The 25,817-nt window shown below is 41.2% G+C and overlaps 1 protein-coding gene across 11 annotated transcripts in view; it reads left to right on the forward strand.

Annotated features, from left to right (window-relative positions):
• enox2 (ecto-NOX disulfide-thiol exchanger 2) overlaps positions 1-19,135 on the forward strand; it is a 192,161-nt gene extending 173,026 nt beyond the window's left edge. For 4 of the 11 annotated variants that reach the window (XM_086300908.1, XM_086300917.1, XM_086300884.1 and 1 more), the window contains 6 exons: positions 2,764-2,951; positions 5,332-5,472; positions 11,298-11,354; positions 12,142-12,247; positions 14,269-14,354; positions 18,303-19,133. In XM_086300908.1, the coding sequence (XP_086157034.1) occupies positions 2,764-2,951; positions 5,332-5,472; positions 11,298-11,354; positions 12,142-12,247; positions 14,269-14,354; positions 18,303-18,434 (710 nt within the window). In that variant the 3' untranslated portion in view covers positions 18,435-19,133. Of the gene's footprint in view, positions 1-2,763; positions 2,952-5,331; positions 5,473-11,297; positions 11,355-12,141; positions 14,070-14,268; positions 14,355-18,302 lie in introns of those variants that run through there. The other 7 variants (XM_086300875.1, XM_086300868.1, XM_086300925.1 and 4 more) reach the window with 5 other exon arrangements.
• The last annotated feature ends 6,682 nt before the right edge of the window (positions 19,136-25,817 follow it).

A 25,817-nucleotide genomic window follows, 5' to 3' on the forward strand; every position in this document is an offset into this window, starting at 1 on the left:
AGTGCTCCACCAACTTGACAGCATTGTACTGTTGGACTTTGGGCCCTTTTGTGTTAGAATGCTTGAAAAGTAGCTAAATATCATTTACATTTGGTTACCCAGTCTGCTTTCTAAAGGGGACCTACAATGCTTGTTTGCTTAACTACCCTTTCTGCTTTGGTTTAAGGGGGATGGGGGGAGGCCCCTTTTTCAGCTGACATAAGGGTATATCCTGGACAGATCAGCAGTTTAGAATCACCAATTAGCTTTACACACACATCTTTGGACTACTGGAGGAAAGCAGAGTGCCTGGAGAAAACTTACACAGAAACAATGAGAGCATTCAAACACCACAAAGCGAGCCCGCAGCTTACAGCAACCTTTTCTCCTGTGAGGACACTAACCACCTCTGCCTTATGCTCATTTCCAAAGTCTTGTTTTCATTCGTGGACTCTAAAATTGTAGCTTTGCATCAGTAACAGTTTTGTAAAATCTGTATTTATCTTATACTGTGGATTAGTGCAAACCCCTCAGCTTGGTCCAGCCAGTCACTGGTCTAAAACAAGCTGCTTTCGTTCCCTTCCTCTTTCCTTTCCCAGCGTTTCTTTGATTTGCTACCCCTACTAAAAGCGTTTGAACAGGAGTTGTTGGGGCCGTCTTTCACAGCTAGTGCTGTTGGCCTGGTGTGGCCATATCAGTTTATCCAGTGTCATTGACATTTTACAGAGCCCAGAGTAGAAAATATGCCTCAAAGTAAACATTTAGAGCAGCTCGAGCTTTTGGCTCACAGGGATAACTTTCATATATATTGATCTCAGTGTTTGAAAGTTCTGCAGTGCTTAGTGTAAGCATGCACTACACAGAAAATAAGGAAAAGCATTATGGGTAGCAATGTAAAGTTTTCTCCAAGCTTTCCTCCCTGGGTCAGCTATAAAATTTCATATAGTGAACTTGTTCATCAGTCTGGATTTACTCAAAATGTGATGCGAGTTGTTTTTTCTTTTTAATATCTTGCCAAGCCGCTGTCATTCAAGTTATGAAAGGGAAGGAGCCTCTGGTTCCAATTTCAAAATGTCTTTGAATGATATCCTCACTGTTAACCTGGAGACACAGCACTTTCTCAGTTGATCAAACATCGTATGTATTTGTTTTGCTATAAGCGGGGATTAAATTGGGATTTGTATGAGGTTCATAAGTGTAACTTATAACTGTGACTGGCAGAAAAATATTTCTGCATACAAAAGGTCCATATTGAAGTAAAAAAAGTTGAAGCATCAAACTTTAAAGATGGGAATTAATAATCATGGTCCAGCCTTTCTTATAATTACATCAAAAGGAAAATTCTTTATAGACATTATAAGTGATGTTTCACTGCTTTCAGTACTTTGTATTGAACAGTGTGCAAATGTAAGCTAACCCTGCTAGCAGTGGAACCTATTGGCTAGCTTATTGTAGCAACTGGCTAACTGAAATAGACTTTCATAGCGGTTTACTTTCATGAAAGGAAACTACAATAAGCTTCTGTGTCACTTTTCTCACCTAGGTCTCTCCCTAGCTTGAGTCCATCTTCTCCTGGCATCTATTTTATCTGAATGAAAAAACAGACAAACTCACTGGGAGACCACACTTCATGCACACTACATTATTCAGTTCACTGTTAAACCCAATGGTTTGTTTGAAAATGTATTTTAGTCCTTGGCTGAATTATTAAGATAAAGAATTACATACGTTGTTAAAGATAGATCTGTGAGGCTGGGTGTCGCCTGATGGCAGTGAAAAGTAAATGTGCCTGAGCTGAAGTCCAGGATATAGCAGTGAGTTGTTGCCAGCCGTGATACTCTAGCTGGCATGATTTTCATCTTGTGAATCTGTATGTGTCTGTGTGCAGACGTGGCAAAATGTTTCTCTGGCAAAACCTGCACCAAAGGGCGTGTCTGCCTCTGGATTTTAGCAGATCTGAAATTTTCCAGGTGTTCAGTTTAGATCAAAAAGAAGCCACATCTCAAAAATCACCGTAGCCTGACTTGTGAACACAAAGTACTATTTCGATGATATATTTATTACTAAATTCGATTTTTACCAATTATATATCAGAAACATAACACGTCGCAGGTAACACGATCCCATCACTACACATTCTTTAGCTTTTTCTTCAACTTTATTTCTGAGATATCAGTTTTTGACCATTATTTCTGACCTTGATGGCTGCCTTTGTGCCTCAGCCATTATTGTTGGGTAGCTGAAGCCAGTCAGAGGTGCAAATCAAAGTGGTTGCAAACAGAAAATGCTTCATTATATTATCAGGAATATGGTATGTAAATTTCATGCCTATCCAAGTGAAAGAAATCCTCCAACTGCGAATAAAATAACAGTGGGTAAAATAATGGGATGTAAACCAAGCTTTCTGGAGCTTTGATGTCAGCTGCTTTGTAGATAAATACCATCTTTTTCTGTCATGCTCTGTCCTAACTCTTTTGTTATCAACGCTCTAATAGTCACCTGCTGCTGTTGCCTCTGTGAATGAGGAGTGATGCAATCATGACTGCACATGTCACTGTCAGAGGTGCAACCTTTACTATCTTCTTTGTGTTTTAATATATACGTCTTCAGAGGACAAACAGCTCGGGGAAAACTCAAGAGCACCGTATCAGGAGTGACACAGTAAAACTGAGCCTTATCTCAACTGGAATTTGTATTGTTAGGGGTGTTAAATGAATACATGGAATGACCGGTGGCGATCCATGATAACCAGAATATTTAATTTTCTCTGTGTTTATTATGTAGGAGTTTCCCAAGCAGAGGCATTAAAGGAGGAGAACGACTCCCTACGCTGCCAGCTGGACGCCTACAGGAACGAGGTGGAGCTGCTAAAACAAGAACAAGGCAAAAATCAGCCAATTAGGAGCGAGGAGGACAACACTCACTCACAGCAGCTCAGCTTCCTGCAGCAGGCTCTACAAGGCATGCAGAAGGTGATGCTTATTGTCTACACAGAAGCATACAGAGACACCATCTTCCAGCCTTCTGTCCATCAGTGGGTTTAATCTCCTATTGGTTCCTGTCGGCACTGGGTACTTTGTACCAACAAGGTCGCTCAGGTTAACTCGTTGAAATGCAAGCTGAAACCTTCGCTGTCATTTATCCATGACCCAGCACTTTAAATGGTAGCTAAGTGCTATTTGGGAGCACGTAGAGAAGCACAGTTGTCTGGAGCATCTGTGAAGAGCAGCTGAAAAATATTTTTACTGGAACACTTGTTCACTGTCAGAACGGGTTTTATTTGGAACTGGAGAGCTATGTGCTGCGATTCAAACCGCATGTTCTTGGAACGAACCCAAGCCTATTAAAACCATTTCAGACCATTTAATCAAAAAAAGATATTGAAAAAACATTATTAGGATTTTAATGACATGAACTAGGTTTCAATCTAAAAGTTGCTGAATAACTTTTTACATTTCCTACTTTGAAAAGAACCCGTCTAAGTGTTTTAAAACATTTGGGCATCTTTCTTTGCCTTTAGACAATAATTCTGATGGCAAAAGACCCAAACGGGACAGGCAAAAAAAGACCTCAACCCCAAGGTCAAGGAGTGAGGTCAAGTTTTCTGAAAGATAGGAGGCTGAGGTGGTCAGTAATGTCACAAAGCATGTGCAGACATTTTACAGGTTCAAGTCTACAAAGTTTAGTTAATAGGCTCCTAAAACTCCAAAAATAATTTGACTTCATGCATCCTCACATGCAGCATTATCTTTTCATGCACCTCTGGACCCATTTTCGTTCAGCTCATGTTTTACATCCCTACACAGAAGTGTTTTTTCTGGTCCCCAAGCACTTGTGCCTCCACAGTGCCTGCAGAGTTTCCACCTGGTTTCCAGATTGTGGAAAATTGCAGTCAGAACAGTCAAAGTGGGGACAAAGTGAAGGTGCAAAGTGACCCAGATCCCCTGGATCACCCTCCTGACCCTACACGCCTACATGCTGGGTCACAGCTGAGGACACACCTCTCATCACCGCTGTTGATCCTCTACAAGGAATTGGCTTTAGTATTTTTTTATGTTTTAGGGGGAAAAGCAGCCACACTGAAAGCTGTCCAAAAGTAAAGAAGATAATCTTTAAGACTATATTGGCTAAGTCATTTAAAGTTTTTATTATTTGTATGGGTTACCTTTGGAGCCTTTTATTCTTGACCTTGAAAACAGCAGATCAGCAAACAGTTTTATAAGGTCTGTTGAGTCGTTCTGCAGCAAAATGGGGAAACAAGGACATGCGTAAGTTCAATTAACTCTAATTCTGTTTCAGCATTGTGAACCGGATCTGCTGATTAAGATCAAAACGATCACTGAAATATTATCTTAACTACTAGATCTTTACCTGACAGCTTAATAATCTTTCTAAATTTGAAATGAGCAGCCATAGGCTGTCAGAAATCCTTAAATCTGCCTTTACAATGCTAAAGTTTGACTCACTCTGGGTGTCTCAGGTAATGGAAATTATGATCAATTCATGTTTAGAAGATGAAAAATCCATTAAACCCCCGCTGCTCATTTCTGCTCACGGAGAGTAATTACCTTTCCAACTTGCATATCCCGTGGTGTGTTTATGAAAAGATTAGGTGAATGGATTAAATGAACTGGAAGGCGCTGCAATGGGATACCTCTCCTTTGTCAGCGTCCACACGTTGTATTGCAGAGTCCCTCAGACTAGAAAGTAAACAAAAATATCAGCACATACTGACAACCTTGTCTCGTATTCTTGTGAATTATAGTGTAACAGACAAAAAGCACTGAGTGATTAGGAGTGCAGGCGAACATTTCTAGCTGCAAAGACCCCCCTCCAACAAGCGTACCGCCTTTGTGTTGAAATGAACACAGAAGGTGGATCTTTTTATCTGTGTTCAGGAAGAAACGTCAGACAAATTGGACACAAATCTAGGTGTTAGCCTTCAAAGCTTTCTCAAAACTGGTTCTTCTGGTACTCAAAGCAAGCATGAAACCCAAATGAGCGTTCCGATTAACATCCCTATTAAGAGTTTTTCTTCTATATTCATGCATATTCATTTTTGACTGAAAGATCTGCAAAATGATTCCTCTTGGACACATGCACGAGAGCAGAATTTTTCTTTCTGTAAAAATGTTTATTAATCATATAATTCACATCCATATCTAATTGCTTTTTTGTATTGAGCTGAAGTTCCAATTACCAGTATGGGGATTAGATGCTAAATATTAATGAACAAATGGCGTATTGTTCCTCTGCTTTCAGAGCAGGTTGATTATGAGGTTAGCATTGTCACGGTTAGTTAGCTCACAAAGGCATTAGTGGCTTAATGTGCTCGCTTTTTTGTTTTTACAGCAACTGTTAAAAATGAGGGAAGAATTAAAACAGCGGGAGGCCGAGCTGGAGAAGAGTTTGGAGGAAAAACAACAGCTGAAGAATCAAGTGCAGAACCTGAAGGAAGGTCTCCAGAACCTGCAAAACGCACACGTAATGCAGGTAGGTGACAGACATGCACGCTTTCACTGGGAACATGTGAGCGTTGCCATTCTGCGTTTCATAGGAGAGTGAGTTTATTTGTTAGAACAGTTATTATTCTGCACTTTAATGGGAAAGAAATTAGTCCGAGGCCTTCAAGAAGTTTCAGTGCACAAAAGAAATTAAAGATGTAAATCATAAATAAATAAACAGCGAGCAATGTGAATGCTGCAGTAAGTAGTCTGGGGTTGAGAAAATCACTTTGAACTAGTTTAAAGCTCTTCTAAACTCATCAGGATCCCAAAATGGCCACATTGGGTGGAAAAACCAGTGTGCTTGACTGCAAACAAACCATTCAATGGTGGCTGAACCATATAAATATCAAACTATACATGAGAACCTTTGTGCTCACAGTTACATGTATAAAGGCTGAAAAAAGAAATTGATGCACTTCAGCATGAATCGTGGCTCAAGAGTTGGCGGTTTGTCTTGTAATCGGAAGGTTGCCGGTTCGAGCCCCGGCTTGGACTGTCTCGGTCGTTGTGTCCTTGGGCAAGACACTTCACCCGTTGCCTACTGGTGGTGGTCAGAGGGTCCGGTGGCGCCAGTGTCCGGCAGCCTCGCCTCTGTCAGTGCGCCCCAGGGTGGCTGTGGCTACGATGTAGCTGCCATCACCAGTGTGTGGATGGGTGGATGACTGGATATGTAAAGCGCTTTGGGGTCCTTAGGACCAAGTAAAGCTATACAAATACAGGCTATTTACCATTAGCATGAATGGGGTCTTCAAAATATCAAAACTGGGGAAAAAAGGACAGACTGCAATGAGATTTCTGACTTTTACTGGAGGTTTCGTTCTCATTTTCCTCCCTGGAGTGTTTATTCGTTTTTTAAACCACGGTATAATCAAGTTTTTCATTTGTAATTTTACTCCAAAAAATATTAATGTTGCAGCGTTCATGTTGTAAGTAGTTCAGTAAAATGACATTTATGAATTCCCTCTGTTTATGTAATAGTAATGTGCCCTACTAAAAAGCAAAAGAACATTTTAACTAATACCCATTTAAAGGCCTGTGTGTCATTTGTGTATTCAAACATTTTTCAGTGTCTGCAGGCATCCATAGAAACAAATTGAGCTAGTAAACTATAGCTGCACCATATCTTCCAGGTAGTTCCATTTTCAGCTGCTTTCAGCTCTGATCACTTGATTTGTTGACTGAAAATCAAAGTATAATAAAATAATAATCAAAAAATAAAAGAACTTCTCTCTTTTACCTTCTCTTAAGTGATGTTTGGTGGCATTATTCCCCTTGTAAATGGTAACAGACTGAATGTAATTGTTCTCCATCTCCAAATCATTTCGTCCAAATGGCAGCTTGTTGCTGTAGCTGACTGTAGAGCAGAAATATGACCGTCGACGTTAATTGCAAAACTAACTGGTGAGTTTCAGCCTCTGTTTTGTTTATTCGGTTGCACCATTTCTGCTTGTGCTTCGACTGTGCTGGCTACATCAAACGTTTGAAAAAAATTCAGTCCACAGCAAAGCTTGACCTAGATCACAACCTGGTATTCACTTAGTCTTTCTTTACAAATTTTCATTTTGTTTTGGGGCCAAACTCAGACCTGCACAAGAAACTGAAATCTGTACAGCTGTGCACAAAAACTTCAGAGAGGAAGGTGCACACGAGTCACAAGCCTGACCTGCTGTAAATTTGGCCAGTGCCACTTTGAAGGTCACCATCTTGTTCACTTCTGAACTACTTTCAAGTGGGAATGCTATTTTTGGCTCTCTCATAGGAAGTGCTTCTTATGCATTCTTCCTCTTTAACGTGTCAAAATGGGAATGTTTCAGCTTTATTTTCATTTTCGGGATCTAGATGAAGGGAGGCAAATTTGGCAATCTAGTGATGCGGGTTGTGAGTGAAGATTGTGTTTGCGCAGCCAACAAACTCCTCTGTTTTCACTGCGCGCTGTGAACCAGCACACAGTGGCACTTCCAGTTTTCTCAGCTGAAACTTCTCTGGCAGACGCCTCAGGACAGTACAGTAAAAGTCCACATTAACAGTCTCACCCTGGGGAACCAACTCACGATGCACAACCCAGTGGGGGAAAAATGGGATTTGTCTGAGTGTTTTCTCACCTGAAGCGCCGCCTTAAGCCGTGGAAAGTTTGGACTCCACTGCGAATTCATATAGTATACAGTTTAAGTGATCAGAACAAGGCTTACAGAGACCAATCTGTAGTAGATGGTTTCTGCACATGGTCAAGAAGATGACCTATGAGAAAATGACATGAGCTAAATGTAAATCAAACGAGGCTTTAGATTTTCATGTACTCATTTCTAGAGTTTTTAATTCAGACCTTATTCAGTGTTTAAGCTGGACTACACAGAAGACTGGGCTGTGGTGCCTCTAAAGCACCTCTCCCTTGGTCAGCCAGAGTCTCATCTTTGAGTGGGTGACAGCACACTGAACCAGAATGTAGCGTTATTTCACCAAAAACAGCGATCGCTCGTAGCAAGGCTTGTTTTTCTTTTAAATAACTCCCGTAAGGCCAACTTTCCGCACGCACCCTCAACAGCATCCTGCCCAGTCGGGTACATTTAATCAGTCTCCACAGGCTCTTCAATCATTATCTCTACATCCTTACTATCATAAAATGAAAACCTGCCCTTGCTGCCTCATTATAACAATGCTGAGTATTTCAAGGCCCTTATCGTTATCCAAGTAACATACCTAGGTGTAAACAGAGTTTTTAAAAGCTCTCTGCAGAACATCCATGCCAGGAAAAAGATTACTGCCAAAATAAATACCTTCAGCCTTTAGGTTGTAACCTGTTTGTCTAACAGTAAGGCAGCGCCAGCAGCAACTCCCATCTCACCGTGCCCTCGTCTGCACCAGATAATGCAGTTTTTAAGGGTTTTTCTCTTCTGTGAGGCAGGCTGTCTAACCATCTGAACTGTATGTTCTCACAACACCCGCATGACAAAAATACCAAAGAAATTAATTCACTTTTTTAACTAGAAACACATTGAGCACAGTTGACCAAACTCAAATGGTTTCTTCCCTTTTCTGCAGCTGCGATTTTATGTCACGCCGACCACCAGCCTTACCCAGTCACGCGCTCTCAGTCCTGAACATTTTGTCCTTTGTGTCATGCATCTGCACCGGCATCACACAAAGCAGTGTTTTTTTTCTCTCAGAGAGGCTGTAACTAACAGCGATGTCAGAGTATGGTCACCAGATTGGGGGATATTACCTGCCAGATAGGAGCCACGTGGCCACACCTGCTGCTTTATTCATCTACATTGGTGTTTTTGGGAAAAGACTGCTAGTAACAAAGTGCCTTAAGATGCAATTTCAAATTGATTCTTTGCTCAGTCGTCTGTGTTGACATAACACTGGCTCATCCCTTGAGTTAGGTGCCTTTGTAATGCTTGAGTGATTCATAGGTCAATGTTAAGTGGTTCCGCAAACAAACAAAAGCATTCCTCTGAAAGCAGTCGGGTACAAGGACTGGAATGAAAATGAGTGAAACCTTTGAAAGACCTTCAGAAAGCCTTAAGAACTATTGCTCAAGACCACTTAAAAATACAAGAAAGTCTGGCTCCTTGGAAGCAAAATACAAAGAAGTGAGGAGTCCAGCGCTGTCTGTAGGGCTGAACAATGAATCTAATTTCAGTTACATTTCAATTCAGTTTAAGCTCGCAGTGATGAGTAAAACAAGGTGATTTAGATAAAACGACTACTGTGCCACTCTTAAAATGACTCTTTAGTAAATTTAGTATTTTTCCGAACTGAGTAATTGTGGTAAATGGTCATCTGAATGTTGATCACGATAAAAGGATTTTTGCCACCATCGAGCAACCCTGCCTACCCCAAAAAAACACATTAGTTAAATGTGCTTCTTCCACTGAGACACATTTTTCCATTTAATATTCATTCGTGTCAAGCTGTATTACTGCACTCTTCCACTGACAGACGCACAATCCTCAATCTTATAAACAATTTCAGTTTTCATGGGTCATTTTTCTCTGCTTGCTGTGTCATGTTTACTAATGTTTCAGGTGTTGTCCCATGCGCCGAGTGCTAAAGTGCTCATGTTTGTTAATGTTCCTTCTCGCTCGGTATAATGAGAGAAATGGCTGTCATTAAAATGAGCCTCGGGTTAAATCGCCTATTAAATTGGATGATAATACAAACGAAAGGCTCTCAAACTATGTGGGAGCCTCTGCGTGTGTTGTCTGTTAGCTCGGAGATAACAGGTTTCATGCGACGCCGAGCTGAGTTAGTCATTTGTTAACGGATCTCTTCTTCTTCCGATCAGCTGGAATGACAGGGTTGTCAATAGCTTGTTAAGAGTGATGGGTTTGATTAGAAATGTGTCCCTCCACAACTGTGAGCCCTGGGAAATATGCTAATTAAATTCTTGCATATGGGCAAACATGAATCATGAAAGACAGTCTCATTAAAGGGAGAAAGAGAAATCAATTTTGGGGCGTTGCTTTCTCCGAAGATTAGCAGGCAATGTAGGATGATTTGTCATGCCGAGGACATCTCTCATGCCATCAGTTCTTCTTCACTGGTTCAGTCACTGTCCTTACTGTCAGCGAGCTGTCGCCACATATCACTTCACCGATGCAAGTGCAGGTCATTGAAGCCATTAACCTTATTATTATGATCACAACAAACATCTTTATCATTTCTTTGTATGTATTTTATTGTCGTCACTAAGAGTTTTCCGTTGGGATTTATCGGCTGCTTTCCTTTGTGAGTAAAGGGGCATTTCGCTGACTTAGTATCGCAAGTTACCACTTGTGAGACGATATACATGAGAAAGCCAGGATATTCAGACTTTCAGTACCTAATATAAGGAAAGCACTTCCCATTATGCAACTCAATAGTTTATTTTCACTGGAAGCCTCCCACACTGTAAATGTAAACTCAGCATCACCCACAATTATTCCTTATGATAAAAAGCATAATTTAGAGCCAGAGGTAAGGGTAGCAATCTAAAACCAATTCTAGTTGAGTCCTTTCCATTTAATTGTATTCTTTGTAAGCTTGGCGGGTTTATCTGACAGTCTAACTTGTGGCGTTGGAGCTTTGCACACCTGAGTCAAATGCAAGCCTTTATTAAACACTGTTTTTCTGCTGTGTTTGGGTCCAGAGCCAGGAAATTGTTCCAGACAGAATATTGATTATAAATCAGTAAAGAAATTGATGTGTATGTAGAATCCATAACAGTCCATAATAACTTATAGACATAAATGACTTTATTTGTAGTAACTGCTTTTCACAAGATAAAGCTGTCTGTGAGCTACAGTGGGTCTGTTTGACACTCTGACAGCTTCTGAAGCTCCTCATTTTTATATTTTCGACTCAACTTGTTAACATAGCAGGACAGTGATCCGAAACACACCAGCAAGTCCACCAATCCAAATTAAATACACAGACTGTACATCCGTGAAAACCCGTCCTTACACCTGACAGGCTGTTTTTTTTGTTTTGTTTTTTAAGCTGATCATTTAGCAGGTCTGCTGTGGATTACTTTGCTGTTGATGGACTAACGTATCATTGGAGCTGTTTTATATTCCAGAAAAATCAGGACGCACACTGTAACATATTTAATAGCTGACTTGTTTGTGCCAGTTTTGACTCAGGAAGAGTTAATTACATCCATATGGAGTTTACTGTCTTAGCTTTTCTTGTTTCTTCACAATCAGCTCATATCTGGACATTATTCTAAAAATAAACAACTTTAAGACCTCCCTCCTGCCTGTCTGCATACATTGGTGCCTGGCTTGTTTCTCAGTGTGTTATTCTTCATATGTTTCTAATGTGCTACAGCTGGAGATGTCGAAGCAAGACGACAGAGGAAGCGAGGAGAGCGCTAATCAAAGCAGCGTAAGTGGGGAAAAATGCTCAGTCCTCCACATAGTTTTGTCCTCATTCTCCCTTTCTTCTTCTTGTTTTCCTTCTCCTCCTCCTCCCGATTTCCCCCTCTCTCCTCTTCCAATGACATGACAGATCATTACGGGCCAAACTAGTTCACTGCAACTGCATGTGTCATTTAATAAATCACACAGACACAAGTGGGCTAGGAAATAAAGGAGTCATAAAGTCAAAACGGCTTGCACATGTGCGTATGTCTACACACCCACACACCAAGACACACTCACAGGGTGTTATGGATGGATAAAAAAAGGCCACCAGAGATCCCACACTAGAAGTGGAAATGGTACGCACCGTACTATGTAGAACAACAAACACAGACAAAATCTCTTCTGTTCTCTGCCACCTGTCAGAGATCTGAAACGAGCAGCTTGATCGTTCGCCTTCCAAGTCTCTTCCCCTCTCCCTCTATTTGTTCTTTTCAAACTCGTCTCCTCTGTCCTGTCATTGTGTATGTGCGAGACACGCTTCCCTCTATTAGAAATATAGCTGCTGGCTGAATATCCTCCCTCGCCTCATTATCCCCTTCCTCATTCATTATCCCCGTTTTCATTGTCTCTCTGGATTGACATGTTGGTGGTGAAACTTTCTGGTGTGCTCGTCGCACTTATTTGTGCATGATTGTCTTTTTATTGTGTCCCATGCATCAGCCTAAATTTGAATTTGTTTACATTACGCCAGATAACTCAGTCTGTAGACTGATTCATGCTAACCGTGTGTGTGTTTTGTGCACGTGTAGGAAGCCACAGCGTCGACGGTGGTGTCCTGCAGTCAGGAGAAAGAAGGTCCCACAGAGAGGAATCCACCAAGTCCTGTCCACTCCGAGAGGGAAGCTCTGCTAGTTGGTACGCTGACACTCTGGCTTTTTCCCAGCACTCTCACTGAGACATTTCTTAACCCATGAACTGCTCAGTGGCAGGCCCGGGCCCTTCTGTGTGGAGTTTGCATCCTCTCCTCACGCTTCCTCCGGGAGCTCTGGTTTCTCACCAAAACATGCTAAGTAAATTGTCTTTTCACTGTGCCCTTTACCAGGACACAAGCTTACAGCTACATTTGATCGCTGGCTCCTGGTTACATTCAAATGCCCCTTTCTCCAGAAATGTGTGTTTCTTATATGCAGAGTTTATTATTATAACACACACCTTACTCGAGCTGCCCTCAGCATTCATGGCCCTGCAGCTGCACACAAAGTGTCAGAGTGCCTTGAAGGCAGAAAGTAGGAAGATTTGGATAAAGATTCAGAAACACCAAACATGGGAAGTCTGGATGCTGCACCAACCGCTGCATTTATGGCTTATGGGGGGAAAAAAAGGATGACGACTTCCTTGCAACAAGTAAAAATCAAGGGTTGCGTTGTTTTTCATTTTTGCAAATAGTTGCCGTGACCAGCTGCTTTCGACTGCTTAAGATTGAAATGCGATAGCACAGGTTGCCTGGTGGGAGGCAGCATGTCTCCAAACAGTTGCACTCTTCCTTAGACTGACTGCAGTCGCACTCAGACAGATTGGCTGAGGTTGGCAAATAATGATCAACTATGAGATTTAACTCTGGTTGCATTCTGGTTATAATCTTATTGAAAGACCAGGTTCCACAGTGGCTGTCACTGTGCAGGTAAATCACCACCCTGCAGATACTTTTTAACTCTTTGTGAAGGAATCTCTGAATTCCATTTTTTAATCTATGAGTTTGGCAACAATATTGCAAGTTTGTGTCTCGGTCTCCAACCACTGTTTTCATTAGTGTGACTGTAGCTTCAAAGCTTCCTTTCTATAGAGCGATCACCTGTTTTTGGATTTGCCTCATGGAACATTTTACAGAAACTTTTAATCAAGTTCAAGTGTTGTTTATATTTATTGGCTTGTTTCTTCAGGTGCTTGATAGTTGTGTCAGCTTTCAGACGTAATAGTTATACAATTCTTAGAAAGAAATGTGGTGTAAAATAAGAGGAATGGCAGCAGTGTCTGTTCCTTTCTGGAAGTGAAAATCACCATTTGTCATCTTTTATGGTCTCATCAATGTAATGATCATGAGCTCTGACTCTAGCACATTCTGGTAATCTACACACAGACACAGAGAGTGGGTGCATATTGCTCCAGCAAACGTCTGCTGTCAGTTGGAGAAGGTGTTTATTGGCTGATTTTTAAGGTGAATAAGCATGGACAGCAAAACGATTGTAGTGGGCGAATTGTTGCAAATAAATCATCGTGAATTTTAACTCGGTGTGCTATCTAAATGCACCATTAGATTCTCAGTCGGTCTCTTAATCATTGTCAGTGGAGCAGCTCCAGACGAGCACGCTGTTTGTGTTCAAGTATCGATTGACCTCCTGCAGGTGACAAAAATGAAGTCTTGGCATACTGTTTTCCTCTAAAAAGACTCTAATGCTTATCATATTTTTGCTTCGGTGTTTGACCCAGCAGAAATCATTGTTGCTTTCACTTTGTTTTGTTATTGTTGTTTGTTTTTTACTTGTTTTTGCTTCTTTTTTTCAAATCAGGGTACCTCAATGCTGCATAGGTGATTTGTAAACAGAGGTGGAGGATTACCTCTCTCCTGGCCCTGTCTGTGAGCTGATAGCAGATGGTATGTTTGAGCTAGGGGAGAGTTGGGCTTTGATGAGACAACGGCATCAAAGCCACCATTAAACACTCTCTCTAATCTGGAGCCACAATGTACAAGAGGCTCTTAACAGTAGTGGGACTCTGGGAGACGCCACTCGAAGCTCAGTCAGAGGACAGGAGAAAGAGTCAGATAAAGCGGCGTTGTGAACATACTGGTGTAGTTCATCGACGTTTTATGGGTGACAGGTGGTTTGTGACATGGCTCTGTGTTAACATCTTCCCACGATTTGTTTGTTCTACCTCAGGGATCATTTCAACGTTCCTGCACGTCCACCCGTTTGGAGCCAGCATCGAGTACATCTGTTCATACCTGCAGCGTTTGGACACCAAGGTAACAGACTCGCACGAATCAAAACTTCTTCTACTGTGGATTGTATGCACCTGTACTGGCAGCGTGTCTCTTTCCTGTATAGGACTGATGTATGGGCTTGTATGCCAAGGCCCTGCTGTGCCATCAACACAAGCTGTATTGCTTTTAGAGCCCTTTGACAATACAAATATTTGTTTTCTCCCCAAGAGATAGGTGAGAGGAAGGATAACATGTCTGTCCAAACAGATTTACACAGCGCTGTGTTTTAGCCCCCTTTGGTATTTAGCAACATTTCTTTTGTCTTTGACTTGAACTGGGATAAACCGAGAGCTTGCTGTTTTAACATATGTTTTTTTTTTCATTAGCCATGTAAACGCTTCCCTGTAAGTTCAAATGTGTACATTTTGATGTCGTAAGACACCTGGGTCATGTGAGTGGCTTCCTATATACGCTGGGTCATTTAAAGGTTTGGTGGTGTTTTCCAGCAGTGCCAACATGTGCACACCAACACATCTAACAACTAACTTCCACACTGCTCATTCTTCTTTGCCTTCTAAATGCGTACAGCTTGGTATTTATTATTATTATAATGTTTTGTTAAATATAGAAAAATGTTGTGAGCTAACTGTGGGTTTTGGAAAGGTCTCTTGGAAAAGAGACACTCCACTTTTACTGAGACAAATACATAACCAGTCACAGTAAACGTCAGACTGGGGACTGTGAAGGCCACTTGAGTACAATGAACTCATTGACATGTTCAGGACACCAATGCATGAGTTCGTTGAGCTTAGTTTGTTTGAGCTTTGTGAGATCAGAAAAATGACTGGATATGCTTTAAGTTGCTGCCGTGCAATTGGCTGATTTAATATTTGCCTTAAAAAGCAGTTGAAGGAGTGTACCTAATAATGTGGTGAAAATGGTTTTCAAGCAAGTTTAACTTTGACAATTTCACTTTTCTGTATGTGGACTTCAAACATGTCTTCTCATATCTGACTTTTCCTGATGCGGGAACGTATTAAAAGTAGATCCTTCTTCATGTCACTTGAAGCCAGACACCGCCCAATCCTCACACATCCTCAGCTTCCACTCTGTCCGCTGAGGCTATTCCATCCCCATCTTTCCGACGAGGCGTTTTAGACACATTATCGCTCTTCACTGCCACTTATATGAGGCTTTCAAGATGCCAACTTTCAGTGTCACCTCCAAAAAAGCAACACTAAGATTAATGGCCACTTCTCCTCTCCGCCCCAACAAGAAGACCTTCAGAGGGAAAAAATGGCAGCCTATCCCTTTATATTCCCAGCGCTGAGCAAACATTAAACCCTTTTCTGACAACTTATCATTTAGTAGAATTAATTGGCAAAAATGCGGATGTCTCAAGCGCATCGACGTGGCTGCCCCGAGAAATGCGTGTTCTCTGTAGCAACTCTTTAAATATGCTCATCACCAGCCTGACTCATTCTCACACATGCAAAGAGTGTGACGGACTTCTCTGATGCCTTTTGGGGATTTTTTTGTCTTGAGTGTGTTTTAATGTGAGCGGACGCCCACGCTTGTCTGTCTGTGTGCGTCTGAGTTTGCCTGTACATCTGTTGTTCCCACACAGACTCTTCGCTACACACATTAAGCAGCCCACAGAGTTTTGTCAATATCACTGGCTGGACTCACCAACAACGAGTCCAATCCTCTCTCCTTATCTGGTCGCTCCACACACACAATCACGCACGGCTTCATTGTGTGTAATGACACTCTAGTCCTATCTCCACGATGGCTCTTAATGCGTCCTGACATGAGTGCAGCTCTTAAACAATCTACTTATTAATTCAAGTCACTGTGGGATGTTTACAGCAGCTTGGACAGTGAATCTTGGCAGCGTCACCTCAGGATTTAGGCTGACTGATCCTCAGCCCACCCATGTGACTGAACGTGTAGAGGAGGTGTAAGAGAATAAAGCCTGAATGTTATGAACAACTCACTGGGTGACCCAACAAGGGCTGGTGAGCATTTTTCTCCCAAAGTGGTTTCCTGCCTTAAAAGATGTTTCCACTGAAAACAAAGTGAATTGAAAAGCATGAGTACACTTTCTCACTAATGGGTATGACTAAAATGTTTGCAAAGTTATAATTAGGGGCTAAGTATATTTTTCATCTGTGCCGAGTTTGATGTGCGTCGTTGTGCAAATATAACTGAAAATTAGCTCAAAGACGACTGACAAGCCTGAAGGTTTGAGCGCTACATTAAGGGGATCCAGAGATTCTGTTAAGCCGTAGAAAGCATGGTTTGGGGTTAACTCGCCCCCTTTTGCAGTCTGCAGACTACACAAAATCAGCCCGATAATCACCAGATCCAGATGAAATTGGGTGTTGGTTGATGTCTGGAACAAAGATGGCCATCACGCATGAAAATTGATCACATTATCTTGCATAATATGTCGTAATGAGTACCGACACTGCATCTGGGACTTCTCGCGGCTCTCCTGACAAAAAGCCTAGAACATTAGAAACTTCTTCAGCGCACTTCTGTGAGATTAAGCAATATGAGCACACAGCTGTTCAGTTTCTTCTACATTAGAAGACAGAGTCCAAAGGCCGCGCACATGTAAAGAAAGACGGTCCCTATAAATGGGGAGCAATGCAGTCTGTCTCACACTCACGGGAAGGTCGAGATTTTATTATTCTAGCATGCGTAATTTGACGCGCTGCCCATCGTAACAGATGAAAATAGCTGCTCTGAATGATTTATCCTTCATCCTATAATGAAACTTTTCCATTAGGGTCGAAACATTTCTAGGATGACAATGTCTCCATCCGCAGGATACCATGAGTCACTGAATAGTTTGAGTAGGAAAGGGATATGAATCACATGCTACGCTGTGCAACCACCAGATTTAAGCCCAGGTGATTAAGAAAGATTCTGTGGCCAGCGTCTCCCACATTATAACTAAAATACCAGGAGAGCCTTGAGTACATTTTGGAAGCTTGCAGAATCAGTACCAGGATTGATTAAAGATGTTCTTACGGCATATGGACGCCCGTCAACTTACCAGCTTGCAATTTGGTACAAATCTGTAAAATAGTAAGTTAGAATGATTGCAATTAAAACTACTAAAGTATTGCAAAAGGTTTGGTAGTTAGAAGGGGTTTAAAAAACCCTTTTTGTTGGTTAATAAGTCAAGCATTGAGTTCTTCAGCTAATGAGTCTGTACGGCAGTGACAGGAGACGGCAAAGCTGCGTTTGAGTTGCACAAAGGTTCCCACTCCCGCAAAGTTTTCAAAGGTAGCAAAAATCTTAAACTCTAAGTCAGTGAAGGACGGTAAAGACGCGGCTAATGTGATAGATTATCTCCACCAGCATGACTCTGGACTAGCTGTAGTTTCTTAATGTTTTTCCTGTAAAACCTGAAAAAAAGCACATCACTATAATTAAGTCTGGAGGAGATAAAGGCCTGAATGACCTTCCTCAGGTCTGCTAACAAGAGCAATGAACCGATCATAGTCACGTGTCCCAGCTGATTCAAACACAGTTGCTTACTTCAGTGCCATGAGCAGACTTTGACAGTTTTAAATTAAAACATTTTTTAAATGATTTTAAATCAAAAAATAAATCAAGGGGTTTTAATTTTAGTGATAAGCTGTCCATCAAGACATGATATAATTAATAGTTCCACTGCTTAACTCCAACATCTGGCTTCTAATAACTGTGTAAGTGTTTTATCTCATGTGAGGAAAGTCAAAACAGAATTCTGAGAGCCGAGTGAAGTCACAAGAGGTTAGTGGGACAGCAGATGGATGTGACCTGTGGTCTGATGCTGGTTCTCCAGAGGTTTCACTACTTTCAAGTGTGATTTGTGCAAGATCTGTTTCAGGAATACCTTCTTTTTTTTTTTAATTAATGTGATTGTGTGGTGCACAGGTGCAGATGGATATGTCTTAGACAATGTGGGCTTATAATCTGTACCTGTGTTTGCAGATCAACCCCACTGAGGTGGAGTCTCTTCTCTCTCGGCTGCCCTGCACCTTCAGACAGGAGCTAACTGGTGTCGGAGCCAGTCTAGAGAAACGCTGGAACTTCTGCGGCTTTCAGGGCATCAAGAGCACGTAGAGACGGCCGGTGGCACTTGTGGAGGAGAAAACAGGCGGACAAGGCAACACTGAGATACTGTAGACATGTGAAAGAAACCATGTAAAGTCCACAGCTATCAAAGACCGGACTGTACGAGGACACAGCAGACTGAGCACAGATCAGAGAGGAAAGTTAACAGCATTTCAGGGACTCTGTGTGGGTGGCAGAGACGTGCAAATGCTGCATTTCTATGGCTACAGTAGTGTTGACACCAAGCCCTGGTGATGCAGTCTTCATGAGCTTGAACTCAGTTTCTCGATGTCGGCTAAATATTTTTAGACGCGATGACTCCCCGCGAGTCGCAGAACAGCACCAATTCCTACAGTCACTGGATTATTCTGTAGTTTTTTGCCCACAGGGGCAGGGCATTGTGATTTCAAAGCCTACAGTCGGCTCTGTGTGGTGTCAGTGTGGGCCCGGTCTACAGGGCTACACTGGGAGGTAATCAGGGTACGCCTGAACACTTCAATCCTCCAAACCCTTTGGCCTCCCTCTCTTCTCTTTTTTGCTGTTCCTGGTTTGTAACATAGATCAAAAAATAGATATATTTCTTCATTTTCTGTAAAGGCGGTTAACAGTTGCATAGAATCATTTGTTGTAATACACTGTAAATGCTTGGATGATATTTTTGATTATAAAAAAGATGTTTGAGTATACATAAATGAGTCTGTTTATTTTTTATATATATGTTTTATATGTGTCAATGAAGGTTAGCAGGGTTAGGGTTGTACATATTTCAAGTATTATTTTGAGCCAAGGAGTATAATAAGGAATTACCAATTCTCTATGCCATTACAGATATGTAGAAAAGCATAAAAATGTGTTTTTAAATACCTAAACCTTTCTGATTTCTCACTGTTTACTCACAGATCTCAAGACAGGATCAGTTTAGGTTGCAGATTAGGAACTTCTACATGCAAAGTATGATATGAAACGATTCCTGAACATGTTATATTGAGAGTGTATCTTAATCTTACCGTGTTTAATCCACATGGAAAGGTTAGATCACAAGCCCGCTGTGTCAGCTTGTCCAAAAAGAGCCTCACAAACTCGGGTGATGAGTGATCCGGCTTCTGGTTCTAGTGCTGATACGTTTTGACACTGTTGAAAATATCAGAAAAATGTGGATACACAGAATTGATGTAAATTTGGGCAACTGTGAGGAAGAGCCACACCTACCATAGTGAAAGTGTACCCCTTTTTTTTTTGCATGTTTAATACTTTCTCCCTGTTTATCCTGAGGGATTTGAATCAAATATTTTTTCCTCAGCTGTCTTAAAACTTTCAGAAGATTTCCAGGTTGCTAATAGGAGGATATCATATACTTGGGGAAGGGTCATCCCATATAAAGTTTTTAATTCAGCAAAATAAGTTCTGTTCTCAAACTAGAAGGTTTTTGAAAAAACATTTCAGGACCTGTTAATAGTGTGGGCACATGACACTCCTTAAACAGAGCCGTTTTTTTTCTTCATTTAAAAAACCAGGACTAATAGAAAGTAATTTTAACGCAGATGAAATCACGGCTAGAAGATGAATGTCAAAATGTGATGATGTGCCCTCTAAAAGTTTGCTCCAAAAAAAAGCACTTTTCATGTTATTCTCCAGGGTATTATCAGAAAATTGGAGGGAAAAATCCATTTCCTAATAGCCCACGTCATGGACATTAAAATTGGTGCAGTGTGGAACATCTCACAAAAAAAAAGATTTTGTCTTTAAATTGTGACGCTGGAGTGGGTGTAAAATTGAGCTGGTTGCAGATTTGAACAGAGCTGAAGCGTGTCTTTCAGTCCTGGAAATTGCACACACTTATGAAGGTATAAGAGCTCGGAAATCCTGGAAAAATACAGTGAATTAAAAAGCACCAAACTTGCAGTTTCATAGAATAAAGGTAAAAAATTTGCATGGCTTCATTAAAAATGCTAAAGCTACAAATAAAAAGTTGACAGCAAACTAAATTTATTTATAAAGCACATTTAAAACAGTGTTCACTGACCAAGTGCTTAACAAAGTATGTAATACACACAAGCATTAATTAGGAGGCTTTCAGGGTCTTCACCTTACGACATGAAGTACCTTGAGGTGGCTGTTAGTTGGCTCTATATAAATAAGATTGAACTGGACTGAACTGAATATACATAAGAACAAATGAGGGGTTAGTGGGCTGGAAGGGTCAGAGAGTAAAGGTGTTCTGAGTTTTTACCAGTGGATCTGAGAGAACTGGGAGCTGAATGTAAACAAATAAGACTGTTAAAAAGCCTTAAAAACAATCAATTCTTAAACTTAACTGGAGAGGAAGTTAATGTAGCGAGGCCAGCACTGGAGTGATGTGCTCATGTTTTTAAAAAATGGGCTTATTCTGAGAGGGTGAGGTGGGAGGCAACGATTGATTGATTTTATTTTTTTATTTTTTCATGGTATGACCCTTAGGGAGTATTTTTTACTTGAAACAAAAAGCGTGTTTATCACTTTGTCCAGACAGGGTACTGTCTGCTCCTTTGCCTACAGCTCAGCTTTGTGTCCTTCATGTTGCTGCAGACACAAGTAAGCACATGACAGACACCAGAGAAAGGTTTCTAGGCCTCTAACAAAATCCACTCATGTTCCAGAGCACAGCCCACAGGTTTGGCCTTTTGGGATTTTTCTGTTAAAAGTAGCAATCTTGGCTAAAAATCCTTTTTTTTTTTTTTTTTTTTTTTTTTTTTATATATACATGTGTGATTTTCAGAGATGGTTGTATGGGGGGTGGATATATGATATTCAGGTGCAGTTGTTCAGATATCTTTATGCCTGTCATCCCTTACTATCAGTCCTGGGAGACACATACGTAGACCTGCACAGAACAAGACAGGTGGTCCACTTCAGTTTGTGCTCACTCTTGCTTGAAGGGCTGTATTTCTTTAGTCTTCCTGTTCTTACAGAAGCTGTACTCGAAGCTGGTTTTAGAACCTTAGAGAAGGACGTTTGTGTCTTTCAGAAGCCAATTAAGCCTGGCTGTCAGCCTGACTAAAGGCACAGTGCAGCCACATCGCACTTAACCAGGAAGCACACCTAGGGGATCATGTTAATGATGTTTAATTGGTGAGGCAGTTAGTTTGTGAGCATTCTGGCATACATGAAATGTTTGTGTTTGTGTTCCGCTTGCCTGGATCCATATATTAAGTGGTTATACAACACTCTTTCTACAGAGGGGAGTTTTCTTCTCCACCTTCGCTAGATAGAGAGTTCTCGCCGCCAGGACTTGGTGGTTCCTCCCAGAAGCCCAGTCAAGCATTCTTAATACGCCTCCACTGGGCTTTTTGGCGGCATGCTCTCTTCCTCAGTTGCTCTGGGAAACAAAGGTTTATTATTACGCATGATTTGCTCTCATTGGCCTCCTCCATCTCCTGCTTTCACTGCATTTGAAAAATTAGCACTCATGCACTTAGCATACTACTTCGTCTTGTAGCTGAATTAATAATGAGAAATGTTTTTGCCTACAAGCTCTTACAAGACTTTCCTTCCTGTACGCATGTGTCCGTTATTAAGAGCGGCAGTTTCGTGGATGGAGAGTAAACTGTCTGTCATGGGAGTGGAACTGTTTGCACGTTAAATATAGTATGTAATATCCAACCCACTTAGCCTGTAGGCCTCTGTCAAGCGTGATTAGGAAGGAGAGGAAATGCTGGTGCTGTAATGCAGGACGTTATGTTTTTATGTGCAGGGAAATCCAGCCTTCTCTCTTCTCATAAAAGCATGCTAGAGTTATTTGTTATGATAATGATGTTACTGATAGATGTGGAACTGTGAATCTGTACTTTTTAGCCTCCCGTCTGTGTGATGGTGCACTTTGGGATTGTGAGAGACGTTGCCTGCGCAGAGTTGTGCATCGCTACACTTCCTCTCCACGCTGCAAGGCTTGATTTCAGCAGAAACATCCCTGATGGCAAACTCCAGCACACCTCACACCAGCCTCTTCGCTCTCACTCACTAGGCTCGCTCTCTGACATAAACAAAACACTAATACGGCGAATTCTCTTTTCAGAAGCTGTTTTCTGTCTGCAGTTTTCTCCCAACTGAGTTGCCATTCCTACGCACTGATAGACTGGAGGCGCTTGCAATTTATCTCTTTTACAGCTGTTTGTGCACGAGCGTGCACGCACTGACGTTCTTGTGACTGTGCATCAGGTTCTTAGGCATCACACGAGGAGGTAAACAGACTAATTAAATCCACCGGCAGTCCCTGGTGAATGCCGCTCTCCATCCTTTGTTGTCGTCTCATCGCTGTGGCACGGCGAGGGACTCCTCATTAATTCGATTCAAGGTGTATGCAGGGGAAAAGGGTGTGATCTAACTCACCAACAATGACGATGCCGGAGGACAGCTCCCACCTTGTAAAGCCTCTGAGAGAGAGATTTGGAGATGTCCTTGGGCATCTGCTCACGTTGAGCTTGAACAAATTCTTAGTGTGAATTTAAAATTTTAGGGCACAGGTGTCATACTGGGGGGATTTCTTCAAATGATTTTGTAAATCCATTTATAAGTGTAAGATGGGTATAATTGGACGTGAGGAGATAACCAGGTTCTTGTGGGTGACATGATGATGCTTTAGACACCCTTAATTACCTTTTCCTCTCATGTTGCGTCCTGAAGGCATCTTCATCTACTTAATTATGATTATGGCCTCCCTTAAGCGAGCAGGTAAGATGATGCTGTCTGTGTGTGCAACATTTGTGGTCCAAAATAAGATAAACGATTACCTCAGGAAGTGGATTAGAAGAGCACAGAGGGGCTTCGCTTCTAAGCTCGTCTGCGTTATGGACCTGGATGAGGAGTTTAAACTCTCTGACCGGCATCTCGCAGCCTGGCGCACTGCTGTTTTGTCTGTCGCCAGATAAGCTACAGTTTATCTGGATATATCACTGGAAAAAAAACTCAGATGGCTCTTTGACTTGTAGCGTTAAGTCAACAGCTCCTCCTATTGAGCCTAACAGCAAGTACACCTCACGCTGTAATTCTTTTTCAGTCTGCAGTCCAGCACCAGGGGTGATTTGCATTGACAGCTCGGCCACAGCACCGGGGGACATGCTCACGCAGGTTTCTTTCTCAATAGAAGCTCCACGGTCCTCATTAATTTATGCATGCATAAAAGCCCCTAAATTGTACTCTATATCCAAGGTGCCAGTTCTGCAGCGCAGCTCCAGAAATACTTGCCTGGAGGCACTTGGAATGACATCTTAGAAACCAGGAAACTATGGAATATTAAAGCTAGAACTAAAGAGATTTGTTTCTCTGAGGCTTATTAGTTTGGCAGGTAGCAAATCTTTTTTTTTTTGTATGTTTTTTTCCCCACTGTGTTTTGGTAAGCTCGGAGAATTGCATCCACTTTTAGCCTGAATGAACATCAAGTGTTAGAATAACTGCTTTACACTGTGCTCCCCAGGGTGTCAGAGTACAGGATATCAAGCTGAGGATTTCAGTGGCATATGTCACGCAATGCCAGCGCCGCTCACGGTTTCCTCATCCCCCTCGTCCCACACTTGTTCCTTGTACATCGCTCCTCATACAAAGTAGGCACAACTTGAAAGCACAGTGGTGAATGCCCACGAGGTATTTGAAACCGCTAAGCAGATGTCCGCAACATCAAATGCTGAAACCCTACAGGTAAGAAGAAAGGTTTGGTGGAAAAAGTTGGAGGGAAACTCTCTGTGTGTAGTTCAGGAAATATATTTATTGGATTCTTTAACCCTGTTCACTGGTAATAAGATGTTTGGACCGAACATCCTCCTGGGGTGAGGTCCTACCAGAGGCGGAGCCAGACATTTGAAACACCCGGGGCTTAGCCCAAAAGGATAGTATGCATGTGGGATTTTTTTTTCCCTTGGGGGGGGGGGGGTAGAAATGACTGAAAGATTAATTGGCTCTGTTTTGAGTTTTGTTCAAAAAAGAATGACTTCATATAGGGAAAAATATATATCACATGTGCAGGACACCTTAAACTAGTTTTTTAATTAAGCAGCGAGGCAGAACAAAATCAGGGCTGTATCAAGACACGAGGACTAAACCCCAATTCAACCAGACCCAGAACTGATCCAGAATTAAAACAGGACTGCAACAGTTCAAAATCAGGACTACTTGGGACTTAACCAAGACAGAACCAGAATCAGAACTAGATGATAGTAGCACTAAAAATCATCATAGACCTGCACTACACTTATTTTTTAATTTTACCAAAGTACAATATTTAGATTGAGAAAGGTTTATATAATTATTTAGCCTTGTTGTGCAAACAAGCCTGCATAACTTAATAAATATAGAATTTGAAAAATAACAAACCTAAAAAGAAACACTAGGTATGAGATACATGAGGACCTGTGATACGGTGATACTTTGGTAAACAACCATTTGACTAACATGTGAGTCTCACCTGCTCTTGTTCATCTCTGTTCTGTCCTCATTCTCCATCTCCCTCTCTGCTCCTCTCTCTCCCTCTTTGTGCTGACAATCATCAAATATACAGTTGAAACCAGATATTTACAAACTCTTCAGATAAAAACACTTTTTTAATTGTAACATCAAATCAGACTAAATGTTTATTTTTTTAGATTGATAAATATAAAAAACATATTTGTTAACTTTAAGAGTAAAGAGAGAAACTATCTGTATTTCTTAATTGCAAATGGCACCAAATTGTATTCAAACTTGAGCCACACTTATGGAGCTCCACAGTTCTGTTCCTGGTGTTTTAGTTGACATCTCTTGATGTTCCCATGTCACAGAAACAGGCTCTGTGTTTTGCCTTATTTGCATCCACAGCTGTGCCACCAGTTTACTCACATGGACTCTACGAACCTATCAGAAGCTTCTGCAGCTCAGAATGGAATCGTCTGCAGTTTTCTTATTAATTAACAATAAACTTAGTGTATATGTACTCCTACATTTGATGAAAGTGATAAAAAAAATAGAAGCTCTGTCTCTCTTTATTCTGACATTTAACTAATTCAAAAGATATTTCAATATTTATCTAAAACAAAAGTTTACTCTAAATTGATGTTGTACAGTAAAAATGTTTTATGTTTTCTCCCTAAAGTGTAAATATCTGGTTACAAATGTGAATATCCTGCTGTGTACTGAAATCCCTCTTGTTTTGCATAGAAATATACTGAACAACATACAAAGCATAATATATAAAATAACATTTACCTGAGTTTTTCTTTGAAAGAAGCCTCTAATGTCCATTCTTATATTTCAGTACATAACTGAAACCGATTTAGTCGGGGAGGGTAAGAACTGAGAATATGAAATAAACACACGTAAGCTAAGACTCTCTAAAAAAATAGCATTTGTTCGGCTTTTCATTTCGCCATTTGTTGATTCACTTGAAGA

The sequence above is a fragment of the Aulonocara sp. 'chitande type north' Nkhata Bay genome, linkage group LG2, assembly GCF_057382095.1.
Source record: "Aulonocara sp. 'chitande type north' Nkhata Bay isolate Kocher_YH1m ecotype deep benthic linkage group LG2, A_spYH_male_GT1.1, whole genome shotgun sequence".
Classification (NCBI taxonomy): Eukaryota; Metazoa; Chordata; class Actinopteri; order Cichliformes; family Cichlidae; genus Aulonocara; species Aulonocara sp. 'chitande type north' Nkhata Bay.